At 42.2% G+C, this 16,338-nt stretch overlaps 1 protein-coding gene across 1 annotated transcript in view; it reads left to right on the forward strand.

Moving 5' to 3' along the window:
* Positions 1 to 16,338, forward strand: part of SCFD2 (sec1 family domain containing 2) — a 355,447-nt gene that overhangs the window by 326,145 nt on the left and 12,964 nt on the right. Inside the window, exon 7 of the mRNA XM_011362648.2 lies at positions 4,783 to 4,917. Coding sequence (XP_011360950.1) covers positions 4,783 to 4,917 — 135 coding nt within the window. The remainder of the gene's footprint in view (positions 1 to 4,782; positions 4,918 to 16,338) is intronic.

The raw sequence follows: 16,338 nt of genomic DNA on the forward strand, positions 1-16,338 counted from the left end.
CAGACCCTCTACTGCCGACACACACTGGACGTGATATAAGCAAGAAATAGGTGACCAGTGAGAAAAGGAAAAAACCAAATTTGTCTGCTTTTAATTCCTCTCCTTACCTGCCAAAAGGTGAGCTGGCAGAGAATGTTTGATTAGGAAAATTAAAACACTATGGTTAACCTTCTTAATGTCAAGACAAACTACACGACTAATCTTTTCTTTGGCCCTTTCTCACATGTGAGGAAATCTTTGAGCAGAGGATTAGGAAAAGACATCCGTCTCCCCTGTCGCCACCTTCTCTGTGGTCTTTGCTGAGAAGTGGGTAGCTTTTGGCTGAATAGAAAATTCTATGACAGTCTGAGGCTTCTCACATAAGAAGCCACTGCCAAAGCAATTCAGTCCGGTCAGATTTCAGCAACATGATTTGGGGCACAAAGCAATCCAAACTAAGTGGCTGAGAGGAAGGAGGGAAAGGTTCTCATCATTAAAATCCTAATTAGAAAAATCTAAGAAATGTGTTTGTTAAGAAGTCACAAAACAAGTACCACTTTGTACCTGAGAAATTCTTTCCCAAATCGTGCTCTTTAAATGGACAATGTTATTCAGTTGTTCTGTGCTCAGTTGTTTTTATAAAGAATTTAGAGGTCTTTTCTACATAATATTTAATTTGGAAAACCTGTCAACGCCTTTTTAAATTAATAATATATCATTTAGTGTGCTTTTGGGTACAAGTAAAAATAGAAAAAAGAAAACATCTCAAAGTGGCTTAAACAAGAAAGATGATTTATTGGATCCTATGATTTGAAAGTCCAGAGAAGGAACAGCTTCAGGTTGTGAAGGGCCATTCTGGGGTGCTGCTGGCAGGAACAGCAAATAAAAAGGGAGGAGCAAGTTCCATCTTGCTCTTCCCGCCTTCCAATCTCCCGCTAGTGCCCCCTATTGGCAGAATCTAACAGACCCAGATGGCAAAGCACAGAAGTTTGTGGAGCCTCAGCCCAGCATCACAGAACTGAGTGCAGAATGGCCAGTTGTGGAGTTGAGGGACAATAGCTTAATAACCATTGCATCTCTGTATGGATGATGATTTTTTTAAATTGCTGTTATATGAAAAGATAATCAAAGGGAATGTGGCCAAAATATGTAAGAAATGAATATGATAGAGGCATGTCAAGCAGTTAACAAAAGCTTTTATGTTATTTTTCTCTATTATGTGACGTGTTTGTTATCTGTTACTTTTCTGTATTTAAATTGTGGTTTTTTTTCCTCATTCTCAATATTACCTATATACCTTTAAAAAATAAAATAGAAAAGATTTACAACCTTCCCCAATAATGTGCAATGATCACAAGGTCTCGAGAATGAAGCTGCTGAAGGGATAGCACTTCCAAACCTCTGCTCACCCTCCAAGGGGAACTCCAGCTCAGTGGGCGTCTTCTCCTGGGTGCCTCATTCCCCAGAGCTTACCTGAACGTGGAACGGGACAGAGCACGATCCTTAATCCCGCCGCACTTCCTTCTTTCCCATGTCTCCCTGGTCTACACAGGGGCCTCTGGAGCCCTGAGAACAATGCTGTCACCTTGTGCACGCGGTGCTTGCAGGGAGGAGGTGCTGAGTGTAATGTGTTAGCTGGTCTGCGGAACCACCTTGTTCCTGTGTCTGAGCTTTTTTTTTTTCAGGACTATTACTCTTCCTTCTTGCAAAAGGTTTCTCTGATGGAGGGCAATAACTTTTTCATTGTGTTTTTGTAGATTGGGGAGCATACTCTCTCCTCTTCTAAATGTGACAGCCTATGTGCATTTCTCTCTGATTCTGCTTAAAGTTATTCTACATAACTGTTATATATATGTATATGTACACACACAGACACACACACACACACACACACACACACAAATAAAACAAATAACTGTAAAAACTATAAGGTCCTGGAAGGAAGGAATGAACTTTTATTTCTTTATATTCCCTTCATGCTTTGTATCAGTTAGAATTTCAGTAGTAAGTAACAGAGACCTGAAAAAGAATGGCTTAAACGTACCAGGATTTGTATTGTTGTGTAAAGTAAGTCCTGATTCAGTCTGTCCATGCTATGGTTATGGCAGCTCCACCAGTTATCGTTGACAAAGGTTTCTTCCAGCTGTTGCTCCAGCATCTCTAAGGAATGGCCCTTTATTCCTCATGGCTACTGGAGCTCCGATCATCACTTCCCTGTTCCGGGCAGCAGAACGGAGAAAGAGAAAGAAAACATACCCTTCCCTTTCAGAAAAAGAGACCTCTGAAAGTCCCATTCCCCTTCTACTTATATATTGTTGCCCAGAACTTAGTTCCAAGGTCATACCCAGCTCAAGGAAGGCTGGAGAATGGATGGGGTCTTTTACCCAGTTGATAATGGGCTTGACTAAAAATTGGATTCTTTTACTAAGGAAGAAGATGATTAATATTTGATGAGAATGCTAATAAAGTAGTGGAGTATTGACCAAAGCGCTTCTCTTTGGGGAGCAGTTTAAAGAGATTAAAGTTTAACAGTTTAAATGTTCAGAAAGGCTGAGGTGGTAGAAGACAAAGGGAAGAAGATTTCTAGAATTCGGAGGCCATTCCATGGCCTGTTTTCTTAACATTGAAAATATTTATTGCAGTATGTTATCATTCCAGAAGTATATCTGTTAATTTTGGAAAAAGGAGGAAATAATGCCCCTTACTCTCAGAACCTGCAGCTAGCCCTAATTAACATTTGGTGTGCCTTTACTCCCTTCTCTTCTATGCATAATTTATTAATTTTTAACAAGTAAAAAAAAATCCTTCTTGCTGTTTGTAGTGGTGTTTTAACTCTGTTTATAGAAAGCAATACACAGAAAAGTCTTACTCCCACCTTTGTCTCTTGTCAGGGAAGTCTCTGTGTATCACGAGATTCATTTTTTTACAGATTTCAGCAAATGCAGACTTTCATTTTCCTTGTGACCTACTTGACATAAATGCCAGCCCATCATACACACCGTTTCTCACCTTGCTTTTTTCACTCCCATTTTATTCTGCACTTTGTTGTTTGCCCCGCCAGCACGGAGCTTCCCTCTTCACTTTCATAGCGTTCCTTCCTGTGTATGTACCTCATTTAACAAACAGCTCCCTATTGATGGCACTTGAGTTGTTTCCAATCTTTTGCTGTTACAATCAATAGACAGCCTTTTATGGGTCTCATTTACATGCATTAGCATATTTATAAGATAAATACCTATCAGTGGAATTGCTAAGTCAAATACATTGAATGCATTTGTAATTTTGATAGATATTGCCAAATTGCTCTCCACACTGATTTTAAGCCTACCCTCCCATCAGCAATATATGGGAGTTTCTATTTCCCCACTGCCTCATTGAAAGTGATTTCAAACCTCTGGATTTTTGCCTGTATGATAAATTTTAAAATCTATCTTGGTATAGCTTTTTTATAAGGAAAGTTGACTCCCAGTTTTTGTGTTTTGTTTTGTTTTGTTTCTGTCTTATCAGTGTTCCTCTCCAGTGCTTTACCTTTCATGAGCATTAACCTATGAGATCTCTAGGCTCAGAAACATAAGAAGGCTACACCCCTCAACTGAACAGTTGCTGTTTTCCTTACATCTTATTCCCGACAAACATACCGATTGCATGCTAGCTAAATGATTGTTTATGATTTTGATTTTGATTTTGATGGTTTATATCCTGCTTTATTTCTAAGATATTTTAAGTAAGAAAATTGGAATAAAAGGAAAATAAGAGTAAAAATAACAATAAGAAAATCAAGATGAAGCCAGAGATGAAGTCAATACACCAAATATCCTTGACACTTGCTAAAGACAGATTTGGCCAATGCAAAGAGAACCTGGCTTTTCTGAGCCTATAATGGATACAATAGAGACATAACAGACAGAGAGTAAGCACTGAGAGAAGATTTTTCTTCTTCCTTCACCTTGTATGCTCCAAACTCAGGTGCTGAATGGAACCGGAGCAGCAGAGGCAGCAACGGGACTGGGAGTAACATGGTCCAACTGACAGGAAGAGAAGAGAGGAAGAGCTTTGGGAAGGGAACCAAGGGAAGAGGCTGTGGGAACATGCTCACAAAGTACAGCAGTTAGACGCAGCTGCCTCCAAACATTACTCAAACTTCGAAGGGTTGTTCAAGTCACAGGAAAGGAAGGCACTTAGCATAACTTATCAAAATTTCAGTTTAATTCTACTGGAATCCTTATAGTACATGCAGCCTGCTTTCTTTTCGGCCCTGACCTTGGTCACGTTCCTTTTTGGCATCTTGGCTTCTTTTTTCTGGCCAAGTCATACATGGAATTGAACTCTATAGAGGAAGGCGGCATTGCTTTGAGCTTGGGTATCAACAATGCATTGTAAGAAAACATTTGAGTTCCTAGCAGAGGGAGCATAATTCTAAGGATGTTTAGGAAAACCTGAGCACAATCATCTTAATGTCTACATCAAATGACAATACCTTGCTTTCCAGTACATGTCACACATAAAATTATCACTTTAAATCTAGATTGAAAGACTAGTCATTCAATGATTATAGCTCTGGGAAGAGATATTTGCTTGTAGAAGGGAGTATGAAAAACAAAAAAATAGTGCTAGAGCACTGGGGCGAAAATTTACCCAAAACCCAATGTTGTTATAATTGTCTTTTCACAAGCACAAGATCATAGCCACTGCTCAGGATCAAAATAAACTTGTTTTGTTTCATTTGGGGCAGATAAAACTATCCTCTCTCCAGACAAACCAAACAAACTCTGTTACTTACAGCACAATATTTTGTCTTTCCAGGCATCCTATAAGCCATTGTTGAAGCAGATCGTGGAGGAAATATTTAATCCCGAAAAGTCAGATCCCATTGATATTGAACACATGTCTTCAGGCCTCAGTGATCTCCTTAAAACTGGATTTAGCATGTTCATGAAGGTAAAGTAACCATGAAGAGGTAATCCTGAGTGTAATGCTGTCTTTGCTGGGGGTAAATGCTGACACCCCCTTAACCCAGTGAGTACCACATAAGATACTGTCTAGTATTTTGGCTCTTGTCAAATCAGGAGCAATCTTTATTTAACTTTTGGTTAAAAGCAGCCTGACTTTCTAGCTTCATATAACTTCTTTTGATCTAAGCACTATGGTCTTTTCTGATCAATATGTAAAGACACAACCCCTTCAAGATAGCACTGCTGAAAATCTCTCTCCTCTTGGTCTATATTTTCACTTAACATGAACCCCTATATTGTTCACAGGTCTTCATGATAGTCTGTTGTTCTTAATTCTAGAACTTATTACGTAGGATGATGAGTAATTCTGCTCAGTTGTGTGACTAGCATCACCCCAGAACTTATTTGAAAATGATTTTTCTTTTGGCCCAGCAGACTCCCGGGTGACAAGAGCTAGAATTTCTCTTGCTAATATTAAGGTAGATCAAAAGTACTACACAACCTTTGCAATGGGGATGAAAGAAGGAAAAGTACACAGATGTGATCTATTTTTAACCCACCGTACAGTTTCTGAATTTAAAAGGATCTAAACAAGATTATAGGCCGACCTTCCAGTCCATGCCAGGACTCCACTTGTAATAACTCTTGGAAATAACAGAATGTTTTACCAGCTTCAAAGTGTCTTTGAAATCATGAATTAATCTACATAGAAGAGCTAGCCTTTTGGAGTTCAATAAATACATATGCCAGGAAAACTGGTCCACTCCACAGCTAGAGGACAGAAGCCAGACGATCAGACTCTCAACCAAGCAGTTAATGGCTGGAATGGAAGCAGGAGATTCCTTCCTGCTGTTCCCAATTATCAACTTCTGTTGCAATGCGTGACTGGTATTTTTTCTTTAATAACACAGCATGGATATAGCTTCTCAAGGTGTTCAGGGGCTCCTGTGTTGAATGTAAGTCCAGGATTGTCCAGTAGCCCTTCATGATGGCTAGTTTGTATGGAAAATTCCATGCTAGATAGAAGTGGTCTCTGACCTTCTCCACTTGGGCACCCTGTTCCCTCATTCATAAGCTTGAATTTTACCCTGAAAAGAAACTAAAATAACAAATGCGGGCTTTCAGGCCCCAGTCAAGAGGATGACCCAATTGGCCATGTGTTCTTTCCCAGTCAGGCTGCTATATTCATGGTCTGGCCAAGGACACAAGTGGAGGCTGGAACCTGCCTGCACTCTGCTCATGGCACAAGTTTTTAATTTGCAAAGAGGCGCAGTGTAGATGAGAGGAGGCCCTGACTCACTTTGTCCAGGAATGTTCCACAGAAAGAACTTCTTTCTTAGCCAAAGGGTCTGTGAGCAAGTTTGTTTGGGAAACACTGGGTTAAACAGCAGATTAATGCAAAATTCTTTGCTGCCTGACTTCACAGTGCCTTTTATATGCTAATGGACTTTGCAACTCTGCAAGGCCAATATGGAATGTTGTGGGAGGACTGTCCACTTGCATTTTCCATCACTGTTTCATGAACCGTGAGACATCACATTTTAAAATTACCCTTTTAAACACTACAGAGTGTTTTCTGCAGAGTCTTTCTGTGGTCAGAAACATCACTGTCCCAAGTCAGGCTTTGCTTATGAAGATGGCTGGAACCATCCTGGGCAAGCAGTGGACTGCTACGCTTCTCCCCATTCAACTCCCTGGAGTTCAGTCTCATGAAGAAATGCTGCCCCTTGAGACTGATCTCAAAGAGAGATTTCCAAGTCATGGATCTAAGAAAAAGGAATTTGTTCTCCCAGCAGCTGTCAGGATCCATTCCTCAGCCCCCAGCTGCTGGGCCTCTGCTCTCAGTTCCCAGGGGCAGCTCGTCTGTCTGCAGGGGGTAAGGAGAGTCTCCTTGGGCTGGCTGTAGAGCCCTCCCCACCCCAGGACCCCAACAGAGAGTGGTTTTGTTCTGTTTCTACATAGGCCTTGGCGCCTGGCTCTTCCCACCGTTCCATGGAACTCAGCAAGGAAAGTTACCTCTGGCCCATGTGTTCGGGGTTGGAACAAAATTGGGATAAATGTAAAGAGGAACAGCGAGTAGGGCTTTGAGGAACTAACTGTTACTTCCCAAATAGCTCTGTCTCTGAGATAGGTGAAGCCGTCAGCAGAGGGTGTCTCTACTCTGCTTCAGGCCAGTGGAGCGAAGAAAATACAAAATGCAGGCGGAGTCTCATGTGGCCGATGGCCATTTACCAGCCTCCTTGGTCTTGCTTCTGTTGCTTCTCGCTCACTATCCAAAGGTACGCAGCTGACCTATGCTGAGCTTGCTATGGATCAGCCATTTTCATATTTAAACCTCACGACAACCCTGAGAAGTAAGTTCTCTCATTATCCTTGCTTTACTCTGGGGAAACTGAGGCCCAGAAAGGTTAAGCAGTAGTCGTGAGCTTCCAGAAATCCAGGATTGGCTTGTACGCTCCTCTCTTCTCAAGTGTTTTCCAAAGAGCACGTAGGAAATGGGACACCAGGAGTTGTCCCCAGGTCAGTCTTATCCGAAAGCCCATGCTTTTCACCACAACATTGCTTGGCTCCAGGATGCTCCCAAGCATTTTCTTGGAAGAAAAATATTTACATATCATTAATTCTTTTCTTCATGATTACTCCTTAGCTCAGACACTTTCCATTTCCAGTATCTATGAAGCTCATGAATAAAATGCACACCTAGACTGGTCATCAGGGCACTCTCCCAGGGGTCGTCTGCTTGGTACCCTCCCTGTCTGCTTTTCTGAGACTTGGCCTACAACTTGTTGGCCGTCACCCCTAGGAGAAGAAATTTGTGTATTGGCGTGTATTGTGTATTGGAGTCACCTCTGCACAATCGCATCTTCATTCCGTATCAGCAGCCAGCAGTCATTGCTTTCTTGCCACTTGCTGCCCCACTCTCTGCCTCTGGGACCTGCTCCACCCTGTCACTCAAGACCCACTGGTGCCGAGCCTGAAAGAAACAAAAAGACAGAGCCTGATGAAATGAAGAATAAATGTGGGATCCTTCCTGTGCTTAGGGAACTTGAGATAGTTCTAGAGCCGGAAAGGTCTGTCCCCACCCTGTCTCTGCACTCACAGATGGTATCACAGATGATGTTAGCTCAGGTCACCCAGAGACAGTATCTATAGACTGTGCAGGGGTGGATTGAGAAACTGGTGAGAGATGTGCTGGGAAATTAGGCCAACAGACATTCCCACAGATGTGCTGTAGGTGCCCCACAGCAGGTAATAGAAAGGACATGGGAAAAGATTCTCCAGGCTCCTAACACATGTCTTCTTCAGGGCTCTATACCTTGTGCACACACTTCTGTGTTTGCACTTACACATTGGTTTGTAATGATACATGTTAGATATCTTTTTCCAGACTAGTGTTTTCTAACTGCATAACTTGATCCACTGCACATTAGGGGATCGAGATATCAATTTAATGGACTGTAATCAGTATATTTTAATGAAAAAGAATAGAACAGACTAGCAAGGTGAAACTTTGCATCTAGCGAGGCAGAACTAAATAACGCAGTCCACACATACACACTTAAGATTTAAATGTATCAAAAGAATCAAAAGAATGTGAAAGCTATGAGAATAGAGGGATGATCTAAGTCTCCTCTGCATCCTCAACACATGGGGAAAAGTCCAGATAGGCTTTACATACAGCAGGCACTCGCTAGAGGTGGGAGGGTGGTCCCAGTGGGCCTGTCAGAGCACCCACTAAGAAAGCAGCATGTCCTCCAGTCACTGGCTCCTCTTTCCAACTTTCTGCCTTTAAGCCAAAAGCTATGTTTCAACAACTTCACAGGCGGTAGAGGTAGAGCCTGATCAGTCAACTCCAGTGACTCTCAAAGGAGTTGGCCCTCTTTTCCAGCAGCTGCTAAGCTAAGTGAAGCTGGTTATTGTTTTGTTATTACGTAACCCCAGAGAAGCCACGACCACTCGCTCCTACTCATCACCGTGCTTCGATGTGCATGGGGAGACAGAAAGAAGCCTGACTCCACTGCTGTCAAAGAAATCTGACGGTCTCTTCTGTCCACATGCAGCATGCAAATCTCTTTCTTCCACCTTCTTTGTCTCTAGAGAATAGAACAGATGCAAAGGAGCTGATTTTGTAGTGAGAGAACTCAAAGGAGTTGAGAGGAGTAACGTCCTAACAGAGTAGCTAAAGGGCAGGATGAGTGTTACAAGGGAGATTTAGGGATCTCTTTTCTATTTAATGCCTCTAATGTTTTGTTTGGTTTTGTAAATACTAGACGGCCATCTAGTATATGTTGCCTAACAGCAGTCATTTCATTCTACTGCTTATATCTGCTTACAGAGGGCAATAGAGAGTAGTGGTAACAGGTCCAGAGTCAGACTGTCTGGGTTACTAGCTGTGTGACCTTAGGCATGTTGCTTAACCTAACTGGGTCTAAATTTCCTCATCTCTGAAAGGGAGATAATAATAGTACCTACTTTATAGGGCCATATGAGAATGAAATGAGTTAATTCATACAGAGCTTGAGCTATGGTAAGTACTGTGTAAGTATTTGCTATTCTTATTTTTATAAGTTTGTGATCCTAGCCAGACTGTGACTCTTGAGAAAAGAGCCACCTAGAGTATCTTTGTATCCCTGTGCATAGCCAGTATTTGTGCATTTGGTGCATACAGACTAACCACTGAGTGAACAAGTGATTTAAATAGAAAAGAACAGATGCCTAGCATTTCATATTTCACTGTGGCTTTGTACTTGTCAGAAAGACGTGGAGTTCTAGTGCTCCTCTTTTTGTCATGCCCATGAGAAGCCATGTTTACAGGGCTGTGATGTGTTTTTCCAGACCCTCTTTTTTCTCTCCACTGTCAATCGAACCTGTTGATCTCCTCAGTCTCAGGGGACATAGACTGTCCCTCCTGGGGCCAGCTGTAGGGAGCCAGTGACATTCTATATGTGTGCCATGACAGTACATTTCAAGGAAATAGAGCCAGCAGAATTAGACCCGGACCACCCGGGACACAGACAGAGAAGCCCAAACCCCTCCGTCCCGACTCTGTGGGAACATACTAGAACCATGGTCTCTATGTGCTTGGAGAGAGCAAGTTCTCTGCTCCACAAGTGTTTGCTGCTGCTTGTCACAGCCTCATGCTGTAGGGAACTAGAGACCGCCATCCCAGACATTTGGAAGTGGCTCACAGAAATTAGTCTTTCTTATGTAAATGTCTGCAGGCAGTGAAAGTTAAGAAAAATGGCTGTGTGTCTAAGATTCTCAGCATCAAATAAATTCTGTGCAAGAGGGAAGTCATAGCAGCTGGATTTTGTCCTTCCTAATGTCAGAACCTCATTCGCATCATACTGCAACTCGTTAAAATCACCTTCTTTACCGTTGCTTTAGTGTGCTTTCCTGTATACATCACACTGTCCAAAGAAGTCTTTCATCCCAAACTGTTCTGGTTATCTATTACTACATCAGAAGCCATCTCCAAACATTGTCTTAAAATAATATTGACCATTTATTTTGTTCATGAATCTGTACAATGGACAGAGCTCAACAGGGGAAGATTCCCCTCCAAGATGGCGCATTCACACGATCAGCAAATTGATGCTGACTGTTGTCTGGATGCTCAGCCCAGCCTGTGAGCTAAGGGACTCAGTTCCTCTCTATAAGGGCCTCTCCATGTGCCCTGGGCTTCCTCACAGCATGGCAGCTGTGTTCTCCAAGGACAAGCATCCTAAGAGGGAGAGCCAGGTAGAAACCTCAGAAGCCATAGCCTCCCTCCTCCAGGACCGTTTGTCCAGGCAGTCGTGAATGTCCACCTGGGGTCAAGGGGAGGGGACATACTCTCTTCCTCTTGAAAAGTGAGCAGGAGCGGGAGAGGCAGAAAATATTGTGGTGGCTACTTTTGGAAACCACTATATGCGCTCCACCTAAATATGCATTTGACCGTCCAGCTCGGTAAGGACAGTGTTTGCCAGATTCTAAGAGTTCTCCCTCCAATCTAGAGGGTAGAAAATTCACTCACACTGCTGACTTGTTTTCAAAATCAGTGAGCCCGAAAAAGTTTTGATAATGAAAGGCCTGCCTGCTGTTTGCCCATAATCTTTTAAAATTAAAAAACGAAAACAAAAACAAAAATACAAATTTGGGAGAACAGTGAAAAGAAACTACACTTATGAGCTACAGGACCTTCCTCTCCAAAGTTTGCTCCATCAAGCCCTGTAAGGTAAAGCAGACAAGCTGGAGAGAAGAGAGAGAATGTCCACAAGACCATTCTTCTTGCATCTCTAAAAAAGTGTTTCAAGTCAGCCAAATGCACTGGAGAGACTTGCTGTTAGCCACATAAAGCCCTCGGCTTCAAAGGGCAGCGCCCTGGGGGGAGGGGGATATCAAACCAGGGAGAAGACAGCTTTGGCAGAACCTGACATTCTTCAAACAGCCAAGTCTGCTCTCCGAATGTTGTTCCAGGCGCACCTTGATCTCCTTAGAGGAAAGCTTGATAGTGATCTAATAAATAAATCGAAACATACCTCTCCCCCACTCCCACCCGCCAACTCCAGCTCACGTTAATTTAATTTAAAACTAGCATGTCTAATAGGCAGCACTTTTAAAATGCATTTCTGGAATTTGTGGTTTGGATTTCAGTCGCCTGAAAATAATATATTTTTTATCTATTCCATGTGTTTGGACCCCAACTTGTTTTGACTAAAGGACATGATTTGTCAAGATGTTTTCTCTGCTGGAATTGGCGTGGGGAGAGTGGGTTTTATCTAAAAATTGCATAAGGCCAATTTACCTATTTATATATGTATGTTTTAAGAAGTTTTTTGGTTCCATTTCTTATATGGTCATGCTTAATTGGAAAAAAAATGAAAAATTTATGTAAAAGAGTCCAAGAAGACCCAGTGCTTGCCTCTGGGCCCTTTATTTGAATTAGTATGAATGCTCCATTGCCTTGAGTTGCAATAGAAAAAAGCCCACAGGGAGAAATGGAACAACTGATCAGGCAGGCCCTGAAAACCTGGTGGCCAAGAAGGGATGAGAGTTGAAACTCTTTCAGTTGCAATTAAAATACCAACAAATTGCACGAACTTAATCAAAGCAAGTATAATTTATTGTGAGGACCAAGTTGTATCTCAGAGAACCAACGGGAAGCAATGCCATAGGCCCCAGGAAGGACTGGGGCTGAGAACCGGAAAGCCGTCAGGAAACCGGACAGCTCTTTTAGATTCACCCTAGCCTAAAGAAGATGCTGAGAATAGTGCCCAGTATGTTGTAGGTGTTCAATAAATATTGCTGAACGAATGGTCGGGAGCTATGCCACAACTTTGGTTCTCCTTGAGAGCTCATTCAGCTTTGATTCAGCCATGTCTACCATAGGTCAAGTCTTGATTCTCAGGGAAGGATCTAGAGTTGGCCCAGCCTGGGTCAGGGATCCATTCTTGGACCATTATTCCATCATGTTTGAGGGGTAGGTTCACTCTGTATCTACACGGCTGCCAGGAGCCCACTCCACGACCATAGGGTTCGAGGAGACTGTTCACTGTGGGTTGGGCATCTGCAGCAGCGGGGATGGAGGGCAAATAAGGTGAAATTGTTTTGAGGATTGCAGGGAGGAGAAATAAGTAGTATGCCAGAGCGGATGTGAGGACACAGAGGAGGAGCTCAGTCCAGGAGTCATAAAAAGCTTCCCTGAAGAGTTGAATGTTGTCCAATCAGAAGGAGTTTGGAACAACTCCTCACATGAAATTTGATGTCAAATCCTTGAACTGTGAGAGCTGGACATGCCTTGGGGTCATCTAGTCTATCTCCTCACTGTTGACGCACAAACAAAAAAAAACAAAACTCGGAGAGATGGACTGTTGACTTACATCAGTTTTACTTAATGATATTTCTGACTAGAGAAAAACACCTCCGAATTCGGTGTTTGTCAATTAAATAAGTCCACATCCTAGAATTTCTGTGTGCAACACCATAACCATTGTTTATATTTCCTTCTTCTTAATTATACTCCATACTATGAGGTAGGATTTGATTTTTGTCTGACTTTAGCTAAATATGATCCATAAATTCTAGTGAGATGGACTTTGGTAGGAATCATTAAACAAAAACAAAAACTTGGTTTTGGCATTCTACAAACTTTGTCTGCCTGTGAGCAATTATTGACAGCTTCTTCCGTGTGCTCATCACTGTGGTAAGAAAGATATAGGGACAAACTAGGTACTCTACTTGCCATGGCATAGTTACATTGTGGAGCTTGCAGTTTGTTAGAGAGATGGACAAGACAATTGAGGATTACAGGGAGGAGAGATTAAGTGGTATGCCGGAGGAGATGTGAGGACACAGAGGGGAAGCTCAACCCAGGAGTCAGAAAAAGCTTCCCAGAAGAGTTGAATGTTGTCAGACCAGTAGGAGCTAGGAACAAAGTGATGAAACACCATGGTACATGGAAGGAATTATAGGTAGTTCTAAATGACTGGAACTAAGAATAGCCTGCGGGGAGCGGAAGAATATGAAAAGAGAGAGATAAGCAGAAGCTACGTCACGAAAGGCTGGAGGATAGAAATTTGACCAAAAACAATGAGGAGCCCTTGAACATTTTTTTTAGTAATATACAACCAGTTTATATTTTGTAAAAATCACACTGGCAGCAGTGAGAGAGGGGGAAATGAGGTCAGACCGGCATCAGGTTGGAAAGGGAAGCTGAGATGAGAGTCGGCCCTCAGGGAGGGCTGAGGGAAGAGTTGAGGTGCTGCTGGATTCCCCAGGACTGGGTATTGACTGGGTGTGGGAGTAAAAGAGGGGACAAGTTACTTCACCTATACAAGCCTCACCTACCTCTATCTGTAAAACAGTTTCTACCTACTTCATGGAGTGTAAGCGTTGCATAAAGTGATGCTTGCCCCACCCTCTGCCTTATTTTTCTCCATAGCACTTACCGCCTTCCTTTCTTACCCATTTAGTTACTGATTTTGTCATTCTCCCCCAACTGAAATATAAGTTCTGACATCAGAGATTCCTCTCTGGTTTGTTCACTGCTGAATCCCTGATGCCTAGAAAAGTGTCTTGGCTCATAGTAGTTGCTCAATAAATAGTTGTGGAATAGATGAGTGAATAAGTAAAAAGCTCAGTGCTAGACATGAGGCGTTCAGTGGCAATGGCAGTGCTCTTACTAATTCGTATCGGAAGAAAAGCCATTGCCGTGCCATCTTCAAAGTCTGCATGACTGTTCTTAGGGCCTGGTACCCTTAAGGCCAAAGCTTCTGCTGCACTTTCCTGCCCATTGTTGAAGAATGGGGGACTCGACCCTTGCCTGGAGTAGGGACAAGCGAGTCACACACGAAGAGAAACTGGATGAAAGAAAATTGGCAGCAGGATTCCCAGAATACCTAGAGAGCTCCAGAGAAACCGGAAGCAGTGCCGAAACCCTTGTCATAGAAACCAATCAGGACTTCAAAGAGTACTTTAGGGCCCACAGCTGCAGAGGAGGTTTCGGCAGCCTCTGCTTCAAAGGCTGGGGTGCATGATGGAGAGAAACGGTCTTCTCTGACTAGAACTGAGGTCTTAAAGTCACAGCCAGCAAAGGTTTGGAAAATGAAAGAAAGAGCAGCAAGTCAGCTTTATTAATCTTTGCATTTGCGATGGCAGTAATGATGCTTAATCTTTCATCTTCAAAGTGCCTTACTCCATGAACTCACATACAAAGAGGACTCAGCTGTGTGTGATGCATTATAAGGCATGTGTTATTCTGATGGAAAAGATTTCACTGTTCAGTCGCCTTCCAACTTGACACGTTCTAAGAGGAAAGTCTGGTATCAAAACATAAATCTAAACAGAAACCAAAATAGCAAATAGCAACATGCATTAATCAGACTCATCTATTTGTACCAAAACCCACATTCTCTTAACTCCCTAGCCCCAGGGTATTGTTCTTTGTCGTTGCTGTTCATTTATTTCTTCCTTTTCATTTTTCAATACCTCCTTCCAAGATTCTCGCAATGTACTTCAGAGTCCAGACTCTCTTATGGAAAGCATATGTCTTCGAGAACATACCGTTCCACTTGAAGTTCTGGAGCCAGTTTTATTTCTGTCCCAGGATTAAGTGAGAAACAACAATCGTTTGTAGGACTGGAAAGAACTTTAGGTTAGTTACTCAGCCAGGAAAAACCACCCATAAAGCAAAGAGAGTTTCTAAAAGACATATAAGAAAAGAAAGGCATCCTCAGTAACCTGTGGATCTCATTCACTCATTCATTGATTCATTTTATTTATGCAACATTTGTTGAAAGTTTACCATGAACTAGGTCTATGCTTAGTGCCCAAAATACTAAAGTAAATATGACCAGTCCGTACCCTCCAGTAGCTAGCTTATTGTCTAGGAGAGGAGACAAGCAGCTATATCAAAGTAGCAGAATATAGTTTGTCAAGGCTAAGACAGAGGAATCTGTCAGATTCGGGTCATGGGGCAGGACTTGAAAGATGGTTAGGTTAGAGAGGATGTTTTTTAAAGAGATAAGAGGGAAGGAGGTAAAGAAAAGGAAGAGAGGGTATTTTACGCGGAAAAAACTATACACTACATAAAACGATACAATGCAGGTGATATTCAGACTATTTAATAACTGAATGTCATGGGCACAGACAGAGGCCAAAGTCCTACAGTGTGGCCCTAACCAGTGCCTGTGGGCTACAGATCTCAGGGTGTATAGTAGAGAGAAAAAAGCAAAGTATGATGTTGAGTCAAGATGTTTGTTACCCGTGGTGAGGGAATGACAGGAGGGGCCGTAAGAGGGACTCCAGGGTCCTGGCTTTCTATTTCTTGATCTGGGTGCTGATCACACAAGTTTGTTTACTTCGTGAAAATAAATAGACTTGAACACTTGTGTTAGATGTTCTTTTTAATGCAAATATTCAGTAAAGTGCCATGTTTAATGAAATGTTCCAAAAAAAAAAAAAAGCAAATAAACAAATACCATGTATTTAGGCATGTCTCAACTCATTGTGAATGGCTCCAACAAATAGTGTGTGTGGAAGAGATAAAAACAGAGACACAAAGTAAAGCCATGTTATAAGCATCTTTTATACTGAATTAAGGAGTTTGAGCTTTATTCTCAGAACTACGGGACTCTTTGGAAGGACTATGACATGGTTGGAGCTGAGGGGCATTCGGAGTGTGGCCTCTAGACTCTGGCCTCTGGTTCCATGACTTAGTTGTGTGTAAACTTCAATCTCTTCATCTTCAAAATACACTAATGATTTTATTTGCCTTCTAAGGATGTTTTGAGAATTGAATACAATAATACACAAAAATATTTAGTATCGTGTGCACTATAGTATAGTCAGTAATAAATATTTGCATTTTGGAAAGGTTCCTCAGGCAGAAATGAGGAGAATGGATGGGGGATGACTAGCCCAGAGA

The sequence above is a fragment of the Pteropus vampyrus genome, unplaced genomic scaffold (genome assembly GCF_000151845.1).
Source record: "Pteropus vampyrus isolate Shadow unplaced genomic scaffold, Pvam_2.0 Scaffold77, whole genome shotgun sequence".
Taxonomy (NCBI): domain Eukaryota; kingdom Metazoa; phylum Chordata; class Mammalia; order Chiroptera; family Pteropodidae; genus Pteropus; species Pteropus vampyrus.